Genomic DNA, 22,709 nt, shown 5'->3' on the forward strand with positions numbered 1-22,709 from the left:
GAAGCTTGCAGTAGAGGAAATACCTGGAGAAAATGTAGAGATGTTGAAAAGGCTGACTCATAAGGCAGAGGGAAAATATCTGCATCTTGCCAAGTCATTTATAGGCAGGGCTAGATGTACAGAGGGAATTTCAGATATTGTGCTTTTTAAAAATTATTTGAAATATGATTGAAAGGCTCTGTGGAAAAGAGACTTGAGAAGACTTGAACCTAGTAATCTGGGTAAATTGTCAAAATAGCACTAACAATTGGTGGCCTTACTTCCCAGTTATTCCATAAATATTTATGAATAACCTAATATGTGCTAGTAGCTGGGTTAGGTGGTAGGAAAAAAGTGATGTAGAAATAAGGATGCCTTGATTCTCCTGAAGCAATTGAGGATGTAATATTTGGGTTACAAAGGCAAAGCAAGCAAAGTTCAGTGTCTTTAACATCAAAACTAGTGTCCCATTGTCTTTCCTGATTGTGGAATTAGCTTGGTGCTGAGCATAATGTGTTAGGAAAGGTAGGTTTCACTTCTTGCTAGGTCCCTGCAAATGGCAATATATTTGGTAGACAATAAAGCTTAACATCTACTGAACATGTATTCAAAAATAAATTCCAGAGTGATGTCACCAAGATGGTGACACTGCCTTGACTTTGTTCTCTTTCACAGGAAGAACAACTAACAACTATTCATGAATAAGATACCACTGAGAAAATCCTAGAACATGGGGGTGAGGCTGAAGACCCTCCTGCAGCTCAAAGACAGACTGCAGTAAGAGGTAAAATAAATGGCTACATTGCATTGTCTCTCCCCCATGCCAGGGCAGCACCACATGGAGACATCTCCCTGAGGCTTCAGCTCCTCCAGTGGGAAAAAAGAACCCTGGGGAAACAACCAGCCCCTAGCCCCTTCCCCCTCCCACCCAGCCCAGGCAAGGGTTGCTATGTGGGAGCCCTGACTCTGATCTCAGGGGAACTGCAGGGGGTTGCAGGGGAATCCTAACCACTTGGGATTGCAGGGGAATCCCAACCACTGGGAATCTGACTTCGAGGGAGCATGGGGAGGGGCTTGCCACAGCTAGTGCATGGATCTTGGCAGACCAAGTTCATACCTGCAGGGCCCAAAGGGTATCCCAACCAGCAATTTTGCTCATCTACAGAACAAAGGTGGGGGTGTACTCTGATCAGGGGACTTGGTGGGATGCAGACCTGCCTGATTTGGATCTTTATTTATTTATTTTTAAAGATTTTATTATTTGACAGAGAGAAACACAGTGAGAGAGGGAACACAAGCAGAGGCAGAAGGAGAGGGAGAAGCAGGCTTCCCACAGAGCAGGGAGCCCGATGCAGGGTTCGATCCCAGGACCCTGGGATCATGACCTGAGCTGAAGGCAGACGCTTAATGACTGAGCCACCCAGGTGCCCCTGATTTTGATCTTTAAAAGAGGAGTTTTGTGGGCTCTAGAACCTAGTTTGCCCATACCCAAGCAAGGAGCTGAATCATAGCCCCACCCACTGTAGGGAGAGGGTCTTCCAGCCCTATCTGACCAGAAGGGCTGGTGACAACTCCTGGAAGCAGGGTAGCCCCAATGGTGCTTGAGTTAAGAGGCAGACAGGAAGAGCTGATTGCCCCTAAAGCAAAGTTAGTACAAGGCATGGAGGGTTTCTGTGCTATGCACAGGTAGAGGGATTAATTCATAGCCAAGGCTGAAGGTAGCTCTCAGGCCCTCCCACCTGGAGAGTCTGTTTGGAAATCAAGAGTAGCCTGGAGGAGTCCTTCCCCCCGCCCCCCCCCCCAGGAAAGGGGGCTGAGACATAGCCCCACACACTCTGGAGTGTGACTTTTGGCCCTATATGCCAGGACTGGCAAAAAAACTGTGAAAACTGCATGGCCCAGTGGTGCTAGAGCTGAGAGTAGGGCAGGCAGAGCCAGCAGTTTGCAGAGCAAAGCCAGTAGACCTGTTTGGCCCTGGAACTTGGAGTACAAGTCGGCATGTGTTAAGACAACAAAGAGTTTTACTGGTTTTAGAGCATCTTCCCCACAGTGCCCTGGCAGGGAATCTAATTTGTATCCCTGCTCATTGCTGAGTACAACCTTCAGCCTGTCTGACCAAGGAAACTGACCAGAGCACATGGGAAGCTACATAGCCCATTCAACAACCCTACATACAGTGGCATTTAAACAGAGAGCACAGCCTGTGGTTTCCTTTGTTTGTAGAGCAAAATGAGTGGCCTCATATGACTAGAGAATTCAATGAATACCCTGGCCTGATTTGAACTCCCAAACAATGAACTGTACAAACCTTGGGTCTTGGCCTGCTGCCCTGACTAATTCATAGTCCGTCCATTACTGACTATAATACCTAGTCCTGACTATTTATTAAGCCTGACCAGGGAATCCAGGAAACCATGGAGCCTATCCTATAGCTTCACTTGGGTAGAGAACCAAGCCAGCAGTCATATTCAACTGTTCTCAGCCTTGTCCTTAGGGCTCAAACAGTTGCCTTGCCCCCAAACAGACCATAATAGCAGGCCCCACCTGCCCAAGGACATTACCACTAGACACACCCAGAAAGCCAAAATGAGCTGACTGTTGAGGAACTGTATTTTCCAAAGCAAACCTGTAAAATCTAGAAGAAGAGTCCCATTACTCAAATGGGCAGATATTAACATAAAGAATCAAGGACCACAAAAGAATCAGGTAAATATGACACTACTGAAGGAAACTATAAAATTCTAATAACTGACCCTAAGAAATGGAGATGTATGAACTGTCAGACAAAGAATTCAAATTAATACTCTTAAGGAAGTTCAGTGAACTATAAGAAAACACAACTAAGTGAAAGTAGGAAAATGATGTATAATCAAAATGAGAAGTTTGGCAAGGAAATAAAAACCATCAAAAAAATTCCTTGAGTTGAAAAATACAATAACTGAACTGAGAATTCAACAGAGAGTTTCAAAAGTAGTAGACTTGACCATGCAGAAGAAAGAATCTGTGAGCTGGAGGATAGAACATTGGAAATCACCCAGTCAATGGAGCAAAAAGAAAAGAATGAAAGTGTGAAGAAAGCCTATAGGAATTATAGGACACAATGAAAAGAAAATATATTCACATTATGGGAATTCCAGAAGGTGAGAAACAGAGAACAGAAAGTATACTTAAAGCAATAATGGCTGAAAACTGCCCAAACCTAGGGAGAGAAATGGACATCCAGATCCATGGGACTGAAAGTACCAAAAATAGGCTGAACTCAAATAGGGCTACACTGTGACACATTAATTAAGTTGTCAAAAGTAAAAGACAAAGACAGAATTTTAAGAGCAGCAAGAGAAAAGATCGAAGTTATATACAAGGGAATACCCATAGGACAATCAACTAATGTTTCCATAGAAACTTTCCAGGCCAGGAGAAAATGGGATGACATATTCCGAACATCGAATAAAACTAACTGTCAACCAAGATTTCTATACCTGGTGCAGCTGTTCCTCAGAAACAATGGGGGAATAAAGACTTACCCAAATAAACAAAAGCTGAGGGAGTTCATGACCACCAGACCTGCATTACAAGAAATGCTAAAGGAGTTTTGTGAGTGGAAGTGAAAGAATGCTAATTAACATCATAAAAACATAAAAAGGTAGTGTAAATCTCACCGGTAATGGTAAATATAGAATTAGAGTCTGCGATATGGTAATAGTGGTGCACAACAAACTTACAACTCTAGCTCTAGTTCTAAGTTATGCAATATAAAAAACATGTAAGTTGTAATAGCAATAATCTAAAATGTGAGTGGGAAAAGTGTAAAATATATGAATCTATTAAAATTAAGTTGTTAATAGTTTAAAAGATGGTGTCATAAGTTTAAAATATTTTATGTAAATTCCACGGTAACCACAAGAGAAAATCTTGTAGTAATTACCCAAAAGAATACAAGAAATAAATCTAAGTATACTGATGTCAAAAGACAACAAAACACACAAAAAAGATAGCAGGATAAGGAATAAGGAACAATGGATCTACAGAACAACCAGAAAACAATTAACAAAATGGCAATAGTAAGTGTTTACTTATCAATAATTATTTTAAATGTAAATGATTAAAATCTCCAGTCAAAACACAAAGAGTGGCTGAATGGATAAAAAAACAAGATTTAACAACATGCTACCTAAGAGACTTGTGTTAGCCTCAAAGACACAGAGAGTGAAGGGATAGAAAAAAGGACATTTCAAGTAAATGGTAACAACAACTACAACAACAACAAAAGGCAGAGTAGCTATACTTATATCAGACAAAAGAGACTTTAAAAATGATAAAAAGAAACAAGGAAAGTCATTATATAAAGGGGTCAATACATCAATAAGAGAAAAACAATTGTAAATATTTATGTGCCCGACATTGGAGCACCTAAATATATAAAGTGAAAACTAACAGAGCTAAAAGGAGAAATAAACAGTAATACAATAATAGTTGGGGACTTTAATACCCCATTCTCAACAATGAATAGATCATCCAGACAGAGAATCGATAAGGAAATAGCTGATTTGAACAACACTATGATCAAATAGACCTAATAGACAGATACAGAAGCTTCTGCTCAACAACAGCAGCATATATGTTCTTCTGAAGCACACATAAAACATTTTCTAGGATAGATCATATGTGAGGCTACAAAACAAGTCTTAGAAAAATCAAGAAGATTAAAATTATACCAAGAACCTCCCAAACCACAGTGGCATGAAACTAGAAATCAAGAGCAAGGGGAAAACTGGAAAATTCACAAACATATGGAAATTAAACAACATCTTCCTGAACAAACAATTGATCAAAGAAGAAATTAAAGGGGAAAAAGATTTCTTGAGACAAATGAATATAGAAATACAACATACCGGAACTTATGGGATGCAGCAAAAGCAGTTCTAAGTGGGAAGTTTACAGCAATAAATGCCTACATTAAGAAGCAAAAAGAGCCCCAATAATCAACATAACTCTATGCCTTAAGGAACTAGAAAATAAAAAAAACTAAGCCCAAAGTTAACAGAAGAAAAAAATTGTAAGGATTAGAGCAGAAATAAATGAAATAGGGAACAGAAAAACAATAGGAAAGATTAACAAAATTAAGAGTTGGTTCTTTGATAAGATAAACAAAATTGACAAGCCCTTAGCTAGACTAACCAAGGGGGGGAGGAAAAGGATCCAAATGAACAAACTGAAAAATGAAAAAGGAGACATTACAGGGTGATAACACAGAAATACAAAGAATCAGAAAAGGCTACTATGAACAGCTATTCACCAACAAACTGGACAACCTAGAAGAGATGGAAAAATTCTTAGAAATAAACAAATTACCAGTAAGGAGACTGAATTAGTAATAAAAAAAAATCTCCCAATGAAGAAAAGCCCAGAACCAGATGGCTTTATTGGTGAATTTTACCAAACATTTAAAGAAGAATTAACACCAATCTTTCTCAAACTCTTCCAAAAAATTCCAACTGGAGATCCTGTTTGGGAAACTCAGAGTAGCCTAGAGTGGCTCCTCATCTTCCCACCCAGGCAAGGGGGCTGAGAATACATTTTATGAAGCTAGCATTGTCTGATATCCAAACCAGAAAATAACCCTACCAGAAAAGAACACTACAGGCCAGTATCCCTAATAAATATAATGCAAAACTCTCACCAAAATACTAGCAAACTGAATTTAGTGGTACATTAAAAGGATCATTCACCATGATCAAGTGGGATTTATCCCTGGGATGTGAAGATGGTTCACATACATCAACCAATTAATGTGACATATTACATTTATAAAGGGAACCAAAATAATACCATCTCAATAGACACAGAAAAAAGCATTTGACAAAATTATCATCCATTTGTGATAAAAACTCTTAACAAATTAGGCAAAGAAGGAACATATCTCAACATAATAAAGGCCACATATGACGAGCCCATAGCTAACATCACAGTCAATGGTGAAAGGCTGAAAGCTTTTCCTCTAAGATCAGGAACAAAACAAGGGTGTCCACTCTCATTACTCCTATTCAACAAAGTATTAGAAGTACTAGCAAGAACAATCAGGCAAGAAAAAGAAATAAAAGGCACTGGAATTGGAAAGGAAGAAGTAAAATTGTCTCTATTTGCAGATGACATGATTTTATACAGAGAAAACCTTAAAACATTCAACCAGAAAACTTAGATCTAATTGATGAATTCCATAAAATTGCACGATACAAAATTAACATACAAAAATCAGTAGTATTTCTATACACTAACAACAAAGTTTTTGAAAAAGAAAGAAACTAATGCCGTTTACAATAGCATCAAAAACAATAAAATACTTAGGAATAAATTTAACTAAGGAGGAGAAAGCTCTCTATTCTGAAAGCTACAAGACACTGATGAAAGAAATAAAAAAAGACACAAATAAATAGAAAGGTATCCTGTACTTATGGACTGGAAAAATTAATATTGTTAAAATGTCAGTATTACCAAAAGTCATCTATAGATTCAATGCAGTTTTTATCAAAATTCCAATGGCATTTTGGTTGACAAAAGACCACAAATAGAAAAAGAAATCCTGAGAAAGAACAAAGGAGGAGATATCATACTTTTTGGGTTTAAGCTATACTGTAAAGATACAGTCATCAAAACAGTATGGTCCTGGCATAAAAGCAGACACATAGGTCAATAGAAAGAATTGTAGAGTCCTAAAACAAACCCAATTGTATATGGTCAACTAATATTTGGCAAGGAAGGCAAGGGCATTTACTGGAGAAAAGGTAGTTTCTTCAATAAAATGGAGCTGGGAAAATTGGATATTCACATGTAAAAGAATGAAACTGGACCCCTCTCTTACATCACTCACAAAAATTAACTCAAAATAGATTAAAGACTTAAATGTAAGACCTGAAACTATGAAACCCCTAGCGGAAAACATAGGAACAAAGCTCCTTAACATGGATCTTGCTAATGATTTTTTTGGATATGACACCTAAAGCATAAGCAACAAAATAAGAAGAAACAAGTCGGACTACTTCAAACTAAAAAGCTTCTCCACAGCAAAAGAAAACCATCAACACTGTGAAAGACAACCGTCAGAATAGGAAAAAAAAACATTTGCAAACCCCATGTACCTGGTAAGGGGTTAATATCCAAAACATATAAGGGAGTCATACAACTCAATAGCAAAAACAAACAAAAACAAAAGCAAATAACCCAATTTAAAAAAGGGCAAATGACCTGAATAGGCATTCCTTCAAGAAAGATATACCAGTGGGTACATGAAAAGATGCTCAACGTCACTAGCCCTTAAGGGAAATGAAAATTAAAGCCACAATGAGATATCACCTCACGCCTGTAAGAATGGCCATCATTAAAAGATAAGAGCTAACATATGCTGACATAGATGTGGAGAAAAGGGAACATGTGTGCACTGTTGGTGGGATTGTAAATTGGTATAGCTCCTAAGGAGAAGAGTATAAGGATCCTCAAAAAATAGAACCACCATGAACAGCAGTTCCCCTCCTGGGAATATACTCAAAGTGAACAAAACCACTAACTCAAAAAGATATCTGTGCCCCCATATTCATAGGAGCATTGTTAATCACCACTAAGACATAGAAACGATCTAAATGTTCACTGATGGGCAAACGAATAAAGAAGTTATGGTGTATATACACAACGGAATATTATTCAACCATAAAAAATGAGGACATCCTACTATTTGCAACAATATGGATGGAACTTGAAGGCACTCTGCTAAGTGAAATGTCAGATGGAGAAGGACAAAATTGTACCATCTCATCTACATGTGGAATCTGAAAGAGCACAACAGACCAAACTCATGGAAAAAGAGATCATCAGACTTGTGGTTACCAGACGTGGTGGTGGTGGGGGGGTGGATTGGAGGAAAATGGTCAAAAGTTTCAGTCATAAGACAAGTAAGTACCGGGCTATAATGTACGGCACGAGGACCGCAGCTAACACTGTTGTATGATATATAGGACAGTAGTGAAGGGAGTAAAATCCTGAGTTCTCACCACAAGCAGAGAAACTTTTTCCTGTGTTACCTTTCTTTTCTTTTTATGAGCAAGACCTCTATATGAGGAGATGAATGGTACCTGAATCTACTTGTGGTAATCATTTCACAATCTATATAAATCAAACCATCATGCTCTATGCCTTAAACTTATACAGTGCTGCATGTTAATTACTCCTCAGTAAAACTGAAAAAAAAATTCCAGACAGATTAAAGATCTAAACAGAAAAAAAAAAGCTACAAAGCATTAGAAAAAATAGTGAAGATTAATTTTATTTTCTTGGGAGGAGGATATGTAAGGAAGACAAATTCTACAGATTGAGAAGGAAAAGAAGATCGGGTTTGATTACATAGGATTTACATCTTCTATACTGCAAAGAATGCCCTAAACAAAATTAAGGGATGAGCAACCTCAGGAAGAAATATTTTTAACACATTTTACAGAATAAAGTTTGCTATTTGAAATACATAAAAAGCTCTTACAAATCAGTAAAAAGTGACGAATGAATGAAAACCTGGGCAAAGAACATATAAATAGAGATGTAAAGTGCCAATAAAAGTATGAGAAGACACACAGCTTCACTAGCAATTAATTAAGTATAGATAAAATAATGAGGAGAAATAATCCTTGGCTTATTAGATTGGAGGAAAAAAAAACATTCAAAAGACTGATAACCACCAAGACTGCCGTGGCTGAGGGGAAATGGGCTCTGTCAAACACAGCTGGTGGGGGCAGAAATGTAAACTAGCTCTCTGGGGCTGGGGATAATTTGTCACTGTCTGGATAGCTCTCTGACTCACTGTGCCCAACCGAGAAGCCTGTTGACCTCCGTGCCTCAGTTTTCCCTCCCTAGGAATTGGGCAGGGCGATAAAGGGCTCTTTGTGTAGGAAGAGTGAGGAGGTTGGAAAATAAAAGTTAGGAACAATTATAAAAGTACAAATGCAAAGATCACCAGCCATTCTGATCACAATGGTCACCTCTGACCCAAAGAGCAACCCCCACTTCCTGCCTGGAACATTCCAGTGCTAGTTGGTCTCAGTGGGGGCAAGATCCAGCAGGACCCCCACGAAGAGAAGGAGAAAGCAGAGGGCACTTCTGACAGACAGGGGCAGAATCTCTGGCCCAGAGGGCCAAAGTTCAGGTGCACCAACTTCCTCGTTCCTGTTCTGTCAAATGGCACATTAATAAGCAAGAAAGCGATTCAGGGAAGAATTTCCAGAAGGACAAAAAACTCATCAGGTGTGTCAGATCTCTGACATTCAGGAGCCATGTGGGGAAAGACGCACACGCTGACTTAAGCACGAAAGTATGGATGCTTTAATTAATCCGGGGTGAATTTAATTGCTTTAGTTAAGTGGAAATCGGGTTAAAAATGATGCAGAGCATGCTGGGGTGTGTTAAAAACATGACATATGAGTTGGATGAATCGATAAATTAAAAGTGCACAGATGTTTTAATTAAACCCAGGGAAGTTAACGAAGATCGCAAGAGACTTTTAAGCCTATGATTAATTCAATTCATTTAAAATACCTGTAGAGATATGGGGATGCCTCCATTTTGAGAGTTATAAAAGTTCTCAATCGGTAAGTGCTTAAGCTGTTCTTAAGAAACGTCTAAGTTGTGTGTGTGTGTGTGTGTGTGTGTGTGTGACTGAACAACATTAATTACATAATGAATATTTAAATTCTTCACAGTACACAGTAAACCTTTCTGCAGCTCAAGTCCAGAAATGAAGTCGCTTTTCACTTATTGTGTTTCAAGCAATGAGACGCGTCTGCAAATTATTGTTGTCTTGTTATCTACAAGCACGGAAGCTTCCAGAAGACCTAGAGGGTCTATTTATTTACTGCTGTCTCCCCAGCTGGTAGAGCAGTGCCAGACATAGTGTAGGCTTAGGAGTTAGCTGAATTTCCCTTCATTTTTACTGGCTGTGTGACAATAGATGCTATTTTCAGCCTTGATTTCCTTATCTTTAAAATGGGACAAGAATTCAGGAGTACCTACCTGATTGTGTTTTTAAGAGGGTAAAACGAGATAATGTCTATAAAGTGCTATGTACAGTGCCTGGCAAATAATAAGAAATCTATAAATGGATTTTATTATCATTTTTATTAGGAGAAAATTATTCTGATTCATCCCATTATAAAGGGACAGGTAAGGGTAAAGGACCCTCTTTCACATCACCCATCCCAGCTGACTTCCTCTCTTAACACTGCTTTATTTACTAATACAGAAGGTTTTCCTAAAACCCTACTACTTCTCCTACTCTGCATCATTGTTGACAGCAAGTTCCCCCAGGGTTAGTTAGGCACTCTGCTTCCTAAGGCCGCTTGGCAACTTACCTAGTCACTTACAAAGGGAAAAAAAAAAAAACAAAAACCTTTTTGGCCTCCAAAGCAATTTAACCTGGGGGAGGGCTCACTGATTTAAGCCCCGAGAAGTGATTTGTTTGGTAATACAGCAAGCACAGGAAACGTGAATAGCCAGTTTTGGAGGCTGTGGGTACGGACTCACAGGAGGCCACTACATAATGGGGAATGCAACTTCTACACGCTGGAGGCGGGCCTCCTCCTCCTCCGCGAGCCGGGAGACGGGGTGGGGGTCAAAGTGACGTTGCTGCTTTTGGTCACAACTCTCTTTGGGGTGTCTCAGCAGAGTTCAAGGGCAATGTTATCTAGACTCAGACTTGAATGGCACAAGAGTCTTCTGGGGATCCCATAAGAATGCAGATTCTGATTCAGAAGGGCTGGAATCAGAAGATGATTCTGATTCATCAGGCCTCAGGGTTTGGATATTCAACAAGCTCCCCAGGCTGAGGCTAGTACCCCAGACCTACTTATTAACTGAATCAGAAACTCTGGTGGGAGCCCAGCAAGCTGTGTATTAACAGGTGATTCTGATGAGTATGGTTCTAATGCCATACCTGGGCAAGTGCCTTATCTTCTCTGAGCCTCAGTTTCCTTAGCTGTGAAATGGGGACGATAATGATGTTATCGTTATGTTGTAGAGAGGAAATGAGATAATCATATAAAACCCTTGGCATAGTGCCTCAGTCCCTTTGTACAAAGTGTTTTCCAAGTGCATCTACTTTAAGCCCCCTGTCCTGGGCCCTTGCTGCCAAGGAATTCCCGCACATTTTCTCCAGTTAGGGGTGGGAGGAAGGAGAGTTGGGATTCAGCCATCAAACCGCGATGTGCTGTGGCAGCCATCATGGCCCCTGGCCCTTGTGCATTAATGGGGATTGTGAGGGGAGCTGGGGGGAGCGGAGGGAGACAGGTGTGCAAGACAGAGTGTTTGAAGGAGCAACACACAGGGTGCATCCATGCTTGTTCCGCGGAGGACCGGTGTGGACCGGGTGTCTTTCACTGACAGGTGAGGCCAGCTGAAAAAGGAGGAGGGGGATTCTGTGCCAAGAAAGTTCTGTGGGACGTGTTTCTGGGGCAGTGGGGAGGACCCCTCCACCAACAGGGAGGAGATAAGGGGCTTGTCATTCCTTTTCTGAATGCAGAAGTCCGCTAAGGGGAGTGACTAATGGGGAAAGCAGGTTACGAGGCAGTGTCCAGCTAGGACAGTCAGACAGCCTGAGCTGCCCATGTGGGCTTTGGGAGTTGTCGCTGCCCCCCTTTCAGGGGATCTTCCTACAAAGCCTCTATACCCTGTGGCCATTAGGGCTGTAAGGCCAAGAGTCAGCCAGACACAGCCTCAAAATCTGGCCCTGCTATGTGACCTTGGGCAAGTAGCTTACTTTCCTTAAGTTTCTGTTTCTCCTGTAAAATAAGGAAAATAACAGGGATTTCAAAGACTCATGAAGACAAATACTAGCTAATATTTATGGAGCATTTGATATATGCCAGGCACGGTTCTACACACTTGACATGAATTTACTTTTTAGTCCTCACAGCAATGCGACAGGTAGTATTACTGTTTGCCTCCATTTTACAGATGAGAAAACCAAGGCTCATGGAGCTTATCTTTGACACCTAAAAATGGGTCCAGCTGACTGGAGGAGCACAGCTTCAATCCCAACAAATTCAAATTCTTGCTTTTGTTCTTAATCACTGTGCTCTTCTGAGATAATGCATATAAAATGCGGGATCAATGTCAACTCTCTTTTTTTTCTTTCTTTTTTATTCCTCCTCTTCCCTCCCTCCTTGCCTTCATTTAAATTTGTGCCTCAAAGTTGGCTGATTCATCACCGCATGATTAATCTGATAAATTAGAACCCTGTTCTCTAGCACTCATTTGGTTCTTGCACATTTTCTGGCAATGTTTTCATCTTTACAAGTCTTATCCCCTAAATGCAAGTCACCAAACATTTAGAGACCACACACTGCTTCCTGGGTACCAAGCTGGGTGCGAGGAGGTGTGATAAAGGCGACGGCTAGAAACTTGTGATCTGGCAGGAGAAACGGAGGGAATCACCCAGCTAGAACCTGGAACAGCATGAAGGAAGGGTCACTGCCAAGATGTTGCCAAGCCCTGTGTGACTGCAGGGCCCTGTCTAGGGGTGTTTCAGGGAGGTGGGGACCTGTGAGCAGCAGTTTGATAGGAAAGGTTGGGATTGATGAGAACATTCCAGCTGAAGAAGCAGCATAGCCTGGGGCTATGACGCTTTATGGTGTATGGGCTTTAGTAGGAGATAATAGTGCACAAGCAACTTAAATCATGAAAGAACTTGAATGTCACTTTAAGAATGTTCTTTATTTTCAGAATATGGTCCTTGGCAACCTGCATCATAGCCCCCTGGGAGGCTTGTTAAAAATGCACATGCTGAGCCCCAGCTCAGTCCTATGGATTCAGAATTGGCTGGCATGGGGGTGACGAGCCTGGGAATATGCATTTGTAACAGCTTCCTCACGTGAATGTCTGCAAACCAAAGTCTGGTAGCCACTGTGGGAGGCACCTGGCTCCTGAAGGTGTTTGAAGAGAGTAATACCTGTACCTACTCCCCAGAGCACTGCAGAATGCTGGAGGTTGTGGAAAGGGGGAATGCCATCAGAGAGAGGCTGGTAGCCACATGCACAGGGCAGTGACTGGGAAGGTAGAGAGGAGAAATGGAGCAGAGCATGGAGGAGGTTGATGAAACAGGACTTGGCAAATGACGTGATGAGGGAGGTGATGGGATATCTCTGGGAGCTGGGAAGAGAGTGGCTTGAGCAACAGGCTCCAAAGTCAGATGGACTTTGATTTGAATGCAGGCTCAGCACTTTCTACTTAGTAAACTCTAGTCTCCTCTCCTATAGAGCTTTCTTGGGTTCAAACCCAAATCCTAGTGTGCAACCACGACACAAACTGCTTGCAAAGTGCATCTTCCTTATGCCTCATGTCTCTCAAGGCGAATTTCATGGTCGAGTATTAAGAGCATGGGCCAGACTGCCTGGTTTGAATCCCAACAATACCACTTGCTAGCTGAGTGACCTTCAGCAAGTTATCAAACCTCTCTCTGTGCTTCATTTTCCTCATCTGTAAAAGGGGATATAGTAGCCATACATAAAATAGGGCTACTGATGGTTAAATGAGATAACTATGCGGTTGCTTAGTACAGTGGTTGGCGCAGGGTAGGAACTCAATAAATGTCAGCAATGACGGATGAGGATGAGGAAGAGTTTGACTCGAGTGTTGGAACCCCAGGAGGGACTGGGTAGTGGGGACATTTGCCAGTGAACAGGAGAAAAATGGCAAGATGCCTGTTCTCTTTTCTCAAGCCTCCACAGAAGCTGGGTAGGAAATGAGACCAACTGCCAGAGAGAAGGCTTTATGTTCCCATGGTGGTGGCATTTCTGGGCCTCCCTTGACAGCTGTGAGCGGCAGGGGCTGTCATTTCTAATAGCCCTTACATACGCTCTCTCTCTCTCAAATAAATAAATAAAATCTTCAAAGAAATAATGTCTATGCCATTCAAAGTCCACATCACTCATTTAAGACTTAACATGTACACTTCCCACTCGCCGATCCTGTGCATCCAGCCGACTGGAAGTTTTCAGAAGGCAGGGCCCTGGCATGCTGGCTCATCGTTGTATTTCTGGCGCTTAGTGCAGTACCTGACTCATAGCAAGCACATAATAAGCCTTTGTTGGATGCACGAGTGAGTTCTGTCCCCTCAGCTGACTTGGAACAATGTGTTAGAACCCTTACACATTCTTTTGATGTGAGGGTCAGTTCCATTTTGACTTCTGAGCCCCTCAGGACCCCAGCTCGGTGGGGGCTGTGGAATGAATGCTCAGCGAATTCATACTGACTGATTCCTCCATTCACTGCAAGGCTGTCTTCAGATGCCTGATGCAGACTGGCAGGTTTCTAAGAAGACAAGGAGCCGCTGTCTGCACCGCACATCTGAGGGCACGGGAGGTGCAGTGTGAGGTCAAGAGAGTAAATCCATATTTCTGTCACTTGGACACAGAGCCGGTCGCTCAGATGTGATGGGAATCTCGCTTGCTAACATGGCAAATCTTTCCCCTGGCAGGAGAACTAGCAGGACTGGAGGCATCCTGGGCACAGCCTTCAGGGAGGGAACACAGCAAATGGGAGTTTGTGTTGAGTGAGGACTTGGGACTTGGGCCTTCCTAAGGCTTTTATCAAGAAAGAAGAGAAGCGATCATGGGCCACAGTTGGGAGATGGCATGTGCCAGTCTGCGTGGCAGGAGACTCAGGACCAGATGTCTCTCCTCTGCGCTTGCGAGCATGATTGCCTCACCCTGTTGGCTCCACTTACCTCCTGCGCACACTTCGGAGCTTCGTGCGCTCAGGAGCTATTTGTGAGTGGCAATCTGTCATAGCCACTGACAAACTGTGCAGGACCAATGGGGTAGGGCCTCACGGCTCTGGTGGGAAGGTACACGCACACACACACACACACACACACACACACACACATAACCACATTCTAATTTTTTTCTGATTAAAAACCAGAGATGTGTCTTTGATATGATTCACTGACGAGGGCACGGCATCTTGCTAAAAACGTACAACGTCAGCCTCATCTTGAGAAAACATCAGACAAACCCGCATCAAGGGACATACTAAAAAATGCCTGACCAGTACTGTTCAAAATGATCGAGGTCATGAAACACAAGGAAAAGACTGAGGACCCTTCAGAGATTGGAGGGGACAAAGGAGACATGACAACTAAATACAATGTGGGGTCTGTACCAGAAAAAAAAAAGGCAAAATTGGAAAAAACAAAAGTCTGTAAATTAGTCAAGAGCATTGTTTCAGTGTTAATTTCCTTGTTTCAGTGACTGAACCATGATAATTTAAAATGCTGACATTAGGTGAATTCTGTACGGGAGCTCTATGTGCTATTTTTGCAAACTGTCTACAAGTCTGAAAGGATTTCAATATAAAAAAAAACCTTAAAACATGGCAGGGGTAGTTAAAATAGGATTTATTTCATATTATTGATATGAGAAAGGATAAGATGGTATGTTTTAAGTACTTCCTGCAATGCCTGGTAGATGTTTAATACTTAATATCTATTAGTTTTTATTTAAAAACAATCTAAAGTGGAGGCTTAACTCACAAGTAACTCAGGTGCTAATCATTACATTTACTCACTTGAAGCTCGTACCATTAAATCTGTGTGCCTATTTTTTTCTGGTTGCTCACTTCATCACACAGGTGTAGTTAGCGATTTTTGTTACTCTGAGGAGCTAATATTTAGAAAATGAGATGTTCAAGGCTTGAGTCTCTCTCGAAGCCAGGCTGGTGCACATGGGCTCAGGTCTACTTTTGGGATTCTTGATGTGAAAAAGTGTGTGAGAAGCTGACTTGGCTTGAATGCTCATGACTGTGAAAATATTCCTCTCTTGATAGGTCAAAGGTGGCACTAACATCTTCTACTTATTGCAACTGATAAGTTTTCTCTTTTTAAAAAATTTTGGATTTTGACATTCTTCCTTTTAGAAGAAATTTATCTATGTAAACATAGTGAGGGGCGCATGGGTGTCTCAGTCCATTAAGCGTCTGCCTTCAGCTCAGGTCATGGTCCCAGGGTCCTGGGATTGGGCCCCAGGTCAGGCTCCCTGCTTAGCGGGGAGCCTGCTTCTCCCTCTGCCTCTGCCTCCCCCCCACCCCTGCTTGTGTTAGCTTGTGCGCATGCTCTCTCTGTCAAATAAATAATAAAATCTTAAAAAAAACAAACATAATGAGTTGACTTAAAGAAATATGTTCAGTAAATAATAACATAGGTGGCCCATGAATTTGGCAAAAATCATAAAGGAGGTACACGAAAGAGTTCAGGAAAGAAAGGTTTGGAATATTTCCCTATATTGTTGTTAATGAAAGAGCTTAAACTGTGTCCATTTCAAAAATACTAAGGAAGAAGTATCTTTAGGGCAAAGAGGCAGTTTACTTCTAACTCTCTTAAGGCAAATTTGCCAGGAATAAATAGGCAGACAAGGAGGAAACAATTTTATTCTTTAAATACTTCAATTTTGTCCACTGTAGGCATGAAGAGCTAAATTAAAATATACAACAAGTTCAAAGGCTGAATTCAGGAACAGCTCCTGAGTATGCAGGAGTAACTACTCTTAACAGCCGCTCAATATTTGTTTCGTAGGGATCAATTATATACCATGGCTAATGCACACTTGGAGCGTGCACCCAGCCACAGTACAGGTGGTGAATGCAAAACACACACCGAGAGTCCTTTTAAGCAGCTAAATGCACACGCCATTACAGATCCATAATGCAGAATGGACGCCCATCTGCAAATGGATTTAGAGAGAGGAGTTCTTAAATGGCTGAGATACTTAGGGCTGAAAGGCCAGTAACAGGATGTGCTGCCAGAGCACACATGGTTTTTAGGATTAATAATACATCGATGTGTGTCAGTGTTAATATACATTTACAGCTCACAGGCCTGCAGCGGCGGGTTCAGTCCATTTGCAGCCACATGCAAAAGGACCATTCCGTCCTTCCTCTCATTAATGCCTTCGCTCCTAGGAAAATTAGATAACGCAAGAAAGGCCATTCAAACGATATTGAGTTTTTCCCTCCTTTATAGCATTCACCAGGAACGGTGCTTGGCACAGGGATGCACTGTGCCATCCACTGTGTCAACATGGTGCCTCAGAGCCTGACTGAGCAAAGCACTCAAGGGTAGGAGCTCCAGGCTCCACGGTCTACTCGGTCAGGTGTCCACATGTCATTAGAGTGTGCGGAGAGTGTGCAGAGACGACAGTCCGGTGGCCTCTAGCTCTCTTTTCCTTTTGTATCTGATGAGTTTACCAAAACATTTGCATTATTTCGTGATAGAGGATATGTCGGTAGGTGGCGTCATTTAGGAATTAGTCTCATGCACGCATACACGCACAACCAAATCCAGAACTTCATGCACGAGGAAGTCCCATTCCCTCAGCAGTCTGTACTTCAAAAGTTGGGGATCACCCATCTTTGAAATACTGTGAATATCTGAAATACAGTTTTCCCCAGCAACTGTGGTGAGCATGGGAAAAAGGGGTGGCACTATTCAGCATTTACAGAGTAGCTTTATTAATAATTGCCTCTCTCAGAGCATCAAGGCAGGATGGTCTTTTAAAGGAGAGCACATAAAAATATTATATAAATATGTAAATAAATATAATGTCATATACATAAATAAAAATGGTAAATATGAACCCTTTGAGGGATCACAACATGTTCTGCTAAGAGCTTTGGGTGTGTTTATCTCATCCCATCCTCACAATGAATGTGTGAAGGAACCCCCCCACTTTTCCAGAAGAGGAAACAGAGACTCAGACATGTTAGATCCTTCGCTCAAGGTCACACAGACCCTCACGTGGCAGAGCTGGGGTTCAACACCCAGCTGGCTCCTCAGCAAGGGCCCTGAACCTCTCCCTCACTGCTTCTCAGACTGGGGTGTGACCTCCTGGTGGGTGAGGAATCAGGGTAGTTGGTTTTCACTGGTTTTTTTTTTTTTAATAAAATAGAGTAGAATAGAAAAAGAATTATGGAGTAAAGAGCAGTAAGTTTTGTGAACGTTTAATTTTAATTTTATAGTTGTACTTACCTAGAACATACACGTGCGTGTGTATGCGTGTGCACACTGTATCTAAAAAGTGTGGGAAGCTCTGCTCTCCACTACGCTTGCCTCTGATAGACCCCCTTGAAGGTTATGCTCAAGGTCTCTTGCAAGCTAGATATGCAGCCCCTAAGTCCCTGTTTTGTGAGTCCCTGTTCATTTTCTCTTATATTACCTTTCCCCCAAGAATCCGAGGGCCCCAGCAATTCTGTGCAAAGGAGTGTAGATAAATTAATAATACAATTTAAAACCGATTCCACCAAGATAAATAGCGCTTCCTAGATTAAGAGTGTAGCTGGGCAGAATGAATGAAATTTACTAACCCTGAGATGCTTAATCTTCCATTACATAGAATTTAATGATTATAAGGAGTGATGGTAATTCACTTTTGCTTTTACAGGAAATCCAACCATCTCATTTTTAGCAAATCTTTCTTCTCAGCACACCTCGGTGCCAAGGAGAACCTCCATGCTCCTATAGGTATATTGGCCAATTGTCATATATTAAAGCCGGCTCTTTGCTCAAGGGTTAGGGCTTCTAGCATGCATGAGTTTACAAGTTGTCCCAGTGGAATTTTGGGGGGAGGCTGCTTTGGAGCACCCTCGCACCCCCCCCCCCCCACCAAGAAGCCTAGGTTTTGTTTTCCAGCCATAGCCTGGAAGTAGTGGCAAGTACCTTTAGCACAGTCTGCTCCTAGAAATCCTGGGAAGCAGTGACACAGTCCGGACACACATTCACCATTCCCGTGGCAGTTACGTGGACAGTCCTGCACTGAATCTGAAAAAGAGAGAAACTCAGCAACTACCTTTTCCTCTGCCTGCTGATGAAGCAATTTCGTCATCAACTGCCCGCCATTTCTGAAGAGCAGTGGGAGTAAACCTCCAGTACCCACAGGGGATTGGCAGGAGCGTGAGTGAGCGGAGGGCCTGGGAAGTTAAGGGGACCAGTGCAACTTGGATGATGTGAGGAAGTAACCACTGCTCTCTATTTGACAAGCACCCAGGCAGAGATGCAGGGTTTAGTACTGCTGCAACTTCTGCTTTTTCAAAAGAAACGACTTGTTTGATTTTTAAATCTGAAATTTCCCATGTCCAAATGTTGACAAGTTTAAAACATCATGAATGCCGGCCCCTTCCCGCCAAGCCCCTCCAATATCTGACTCTCAGTCTGAGATTTGGTTTGACATGTGGGATATCAGCCTTTAGCCTCGGGTACAGGGGATGAGTCTCCAAACAACAGGGGATGTTCCTGATCTCAGGTTTGCAGAGTAGAAAAAAATTCTTGCTTTAAGGAAAGAAAAATCCAAATGTATAAGACTGGCCAATGGAGGCACGATTTGGGGTGCATTAAGTAGTAGGTTTTAGCTTGTCCAAAAGTCCTTTTATGCTTACCTTTTTTACATCTTATTTTTCATGAAAATCAATTAGTTCCCATTCGTCCTAACCAGCATAGCCATCCTATTACATGATTTACCTTTCTCTGTGTACTCTCAGGTCATCACTTCAGCGGGATCATTTAGAGACTTTTTCATGTTGATTTGGGTCTACACAGACACAGGCATATTCTTTTAAAATTATTATTATCCTAACTTTTTGCCTTAAATTAAAATAAACATTTAGGATTTCAGGTTCCAAATTACTAAGATGATGAAAAGAAAAATGCAAGCCACTCTGCCCTGGCTGTACCTTTACACAGCCCTTGGGGAGTTGGGGTCATTGACTTGGTGATGTTGCATGAAAGACTATAAAGTCAGATGGCTCCTAATGGAGTAATCTGAAAGCGGTGAAGATTTCTCCTTTAAACCAAATGTCCCATTTACTCCCACTTTGGACTGAAAAACCAAACCTTGCATATTGCTTTCTTTCTACAATGTTTCCTTTCTCCGCTCTCTTCTTCCAGAACCAAGGGGTAGTTGGTTTCTGGTACTCTGAGGAGAACTCAATGAGTATATTTGCTTCTTTAAAGTCAGATAGAAGACCATAGACTCCATCAGGTCAATTTCTTTAATGTTTATCAATTAACATTTCAGACTGAAATTCCTTGAGGTTGGCTCTACAGGTGGGCTGAGAAACATCCAAGTGGCTACCGATTTCCATCTACTCATCGTGCATTCATTCATTCAAGAAGCTTTAGGTTGAATCACCAAACAGTTGCTTGGGCAGACCCAAAATCAGCAATTTCACATGGTTTTGGGAGACAATTCTCCATGTCTCCAATCCTCCATTCGTGTTCCTCAATGTCTTATGAGCTGAGACACCGACTGCCTTAGTTCTGGACTATCTTTCCAAGGTTGTCTGCATAGTGAATGACCTTGGAAGACAGATAGGGTGTCTGTCTCCAGAGCAAAGGACAGGTTTACTTACTCACCAGTGTAATAAGGATAGTATCTTCCTCTAGAGCAAAGAACAAGCAGGCTCACCGCCCATTCTGAAAGACTCAGGTGCAATAAATCCAGGATTTCTTTTCTGTAATGCAATCTATTGCATGTGCAGGTACTAGCTGACCCTGTTGATATCGCCCTGTGGGAACTGGGGCTTGGGGGACTGGAACATTTACCAGTATCTGGATATTGCATTGCTCTGAGTAATAAAGGCCCTTGTCTCTGACCCAGGAGTCTCATGTTTTCTGATAATATCTATGAAATTTTAGCAGGCTAACATGTTAGGTTACAATTAGGGTGAGCTCTCAGAGCTGTCACAGTTCCTGATGTATGGCTCACTTTATTAACTAGAAACCTATTATATGCAAGGCACTATAGTAGGCATTGGTGAATGCCAGGTGTGTCCAGGCAAGGTCTCTGACCTCATAGAATTTTCACTGTCATGGACAATACAGGCTCATATATATATATATACATATATCTATATCTATATCTATATCTATATATTCATTCTGTGACCAATGGGAACAAATAGTTTTAAACATAGAAACGGCACTGGCCAACTTACATTTTAAGAAGTCACCCCTACAGTGAGGTAGAGATTGCTTCTCTCTAGACCAGCATCTAGGTCTGGGGATGGTTTGGTGGAAACTGACATCTCTGAACTCAAAGCTCCCTGTTCCCAAACCTAACATTTTCCGAGATAAAGCAGCAGAGGTTGAGGGACCTCTTTGCCCACCAGAATCTCATGGAAAAGGACTGAGCTCTTTGCACGGGCTCTTTGTGGGGCTGGAAGGCCTCTCTTGCCCTTCAGTTGAGGTATTTATCCTTCAATGTCAGTTTAGAAAATATTTAGCTCCTGAGAATCTTCCTTCCCCACCTTCCCTCAGTTAAGAAGGGTTTTGACCCCTTCTCTACGTTCCTGTAATTCCCGCAGTTGCCTTTTCATGTGTCTGTCTTCCCCCATCAGGCTCCATGGGGAATAGACCAGATCTGCATCATTCGCTGAGGTATTCTCAACGCTTGTTACACAGCAGGCCCTTGGTAAACTGTTTTCGGAGAGTGTGTGTGTGTGCACATGTGTGCACACGTGTGTATGCAGGAGGGTAGGAGAATCAAAAATAAGCAAAAACTGAAGAGTATTTTTCATTGCATTCTCTCAGCATTTCTACAGTTTTTGAGAGAAAGAACAATCACGTGGTCTGGCTGAGCTCTAAAAGGAGCCCACCCTTCCGGTCCCCCTTCTGCAATCCTCGAAGACATATCACGGTGGCAATATTATCAGTTTTCCTTTCTGTCAGCCTGGTTTAGGTTTTCTTGAGGAAACAATGGCAGGTGCTGAGAGGAAGCCCAGGAAATGGGGTTTTTACACAGGCAGAGGGCAGCCTCCACTAAATCTGCACTGTTGCTTCAAGTATGCCCCTCTGTTGTCCCCTGAGATGAAACTCATTTCTGAAAGCAGGCTGCTTCTCTCCAAAACACATCAAAAGACTTCCCTGAGTCAAAGGTATATTTAGTGTGATCGCTGGTTGACACCCGTCTAACATTTTTCCTTCTGTTTCCTATCACAGGGGCTTTCGGCGCTCCTGGCTGCTCTTGATGGAGAACGTTCTGATAATAGATATGTGTGGGAGAACCTCTGAACCAAATAAAACACTGTTCTTTTCCCTGCGTTTCAGGCCAATTACTATCATTGCTCTATCAAGATGTCTGCCCAATTATTAGGCCGATTACCTTTGACTTTCTCTTTGAGCTACAGTCCAGACGAGAGAAATCCTCTGGGGAGAATTGCTATTCCCATCTCTGACAAGTGAACGAGGGTAATGGCCTGGGGGAAGGGCATCTCACTACCACAACATCTGTGTCTATGTGGATAAAGGAGATGGAGGGCAGAAGCCATTATTAGATAATCTGGTCCCCAGAAAACTTGCTGTGCTGGGGAAAAGGCATTTATTTGGCCGGAATCCAAAGCAATCCAGTGGTTAAGAGCACAGTTCTCCGGAGAGTTTGGATGCTGACTCCACCCCCCGATTACGGTGTGTGACCTTGGGCAAGTTGTTTAACTTCTCTCAGTCTTGCCTTCTCAACTAGAAAATAGAATTTTGGGAGTACTTATTTCATGATAACTACTCTATGGGTTTGCCGGCCTATTCCCCACAGAGGGCCTAATCCAGAGGCTGGCCCATTGTCCGTGCTCCATAAATGTGTGTGGTTATTGTTTGTGTTATTAACCATTTCACCGAGTCCCTGTAGACTCCAACTAAGCCAGCTGCTGATTATGACATA

The 22,709-nt window shown here is 42.0% G+C and overlaps 1 protein-coding gene across 4 annotated transcripts in view; it reads right to left on the bottom strand.

Annotated features, from left to right (window-relative positions):
* Window positions 1–22,709, bottom strand: part of TENM2 (teneurin transmembrane protein 2) — a 1,539,571-nt gene that overhangs the window by 152,738 nt on the left and 1,364,124 nt on the right. For all 4 annotated transcript variants that reach the window (XM_027606095.2, XM_027606096.2, XM_027606098.2 and 1 more), the window contains one exon: window positions 18,719–18,820. In XM_027606095.2, coding sequence (XP_027461896.1) covers window positions 18,719–18,820 — 102 coding nt within the window. The remainder of the gene's footprint in view (window positions 1–18,718; window positions 18,821–22,709) is intronic.

Source organism: Zalophus californianus, chromosome 5, assembly GCF_009762305.2.
Source record: "Zalophus californianus isolate mZalCal1 chromosome 5, mZalCal1.pri.v2, whole genome shotgun sequence".
Classification (NCBI taxonomy): Eukaryota; Metazoa; Chordata; class Mammalia; order Carnivora; family Otariidae; genus Zalophus; species Zalophus californianus.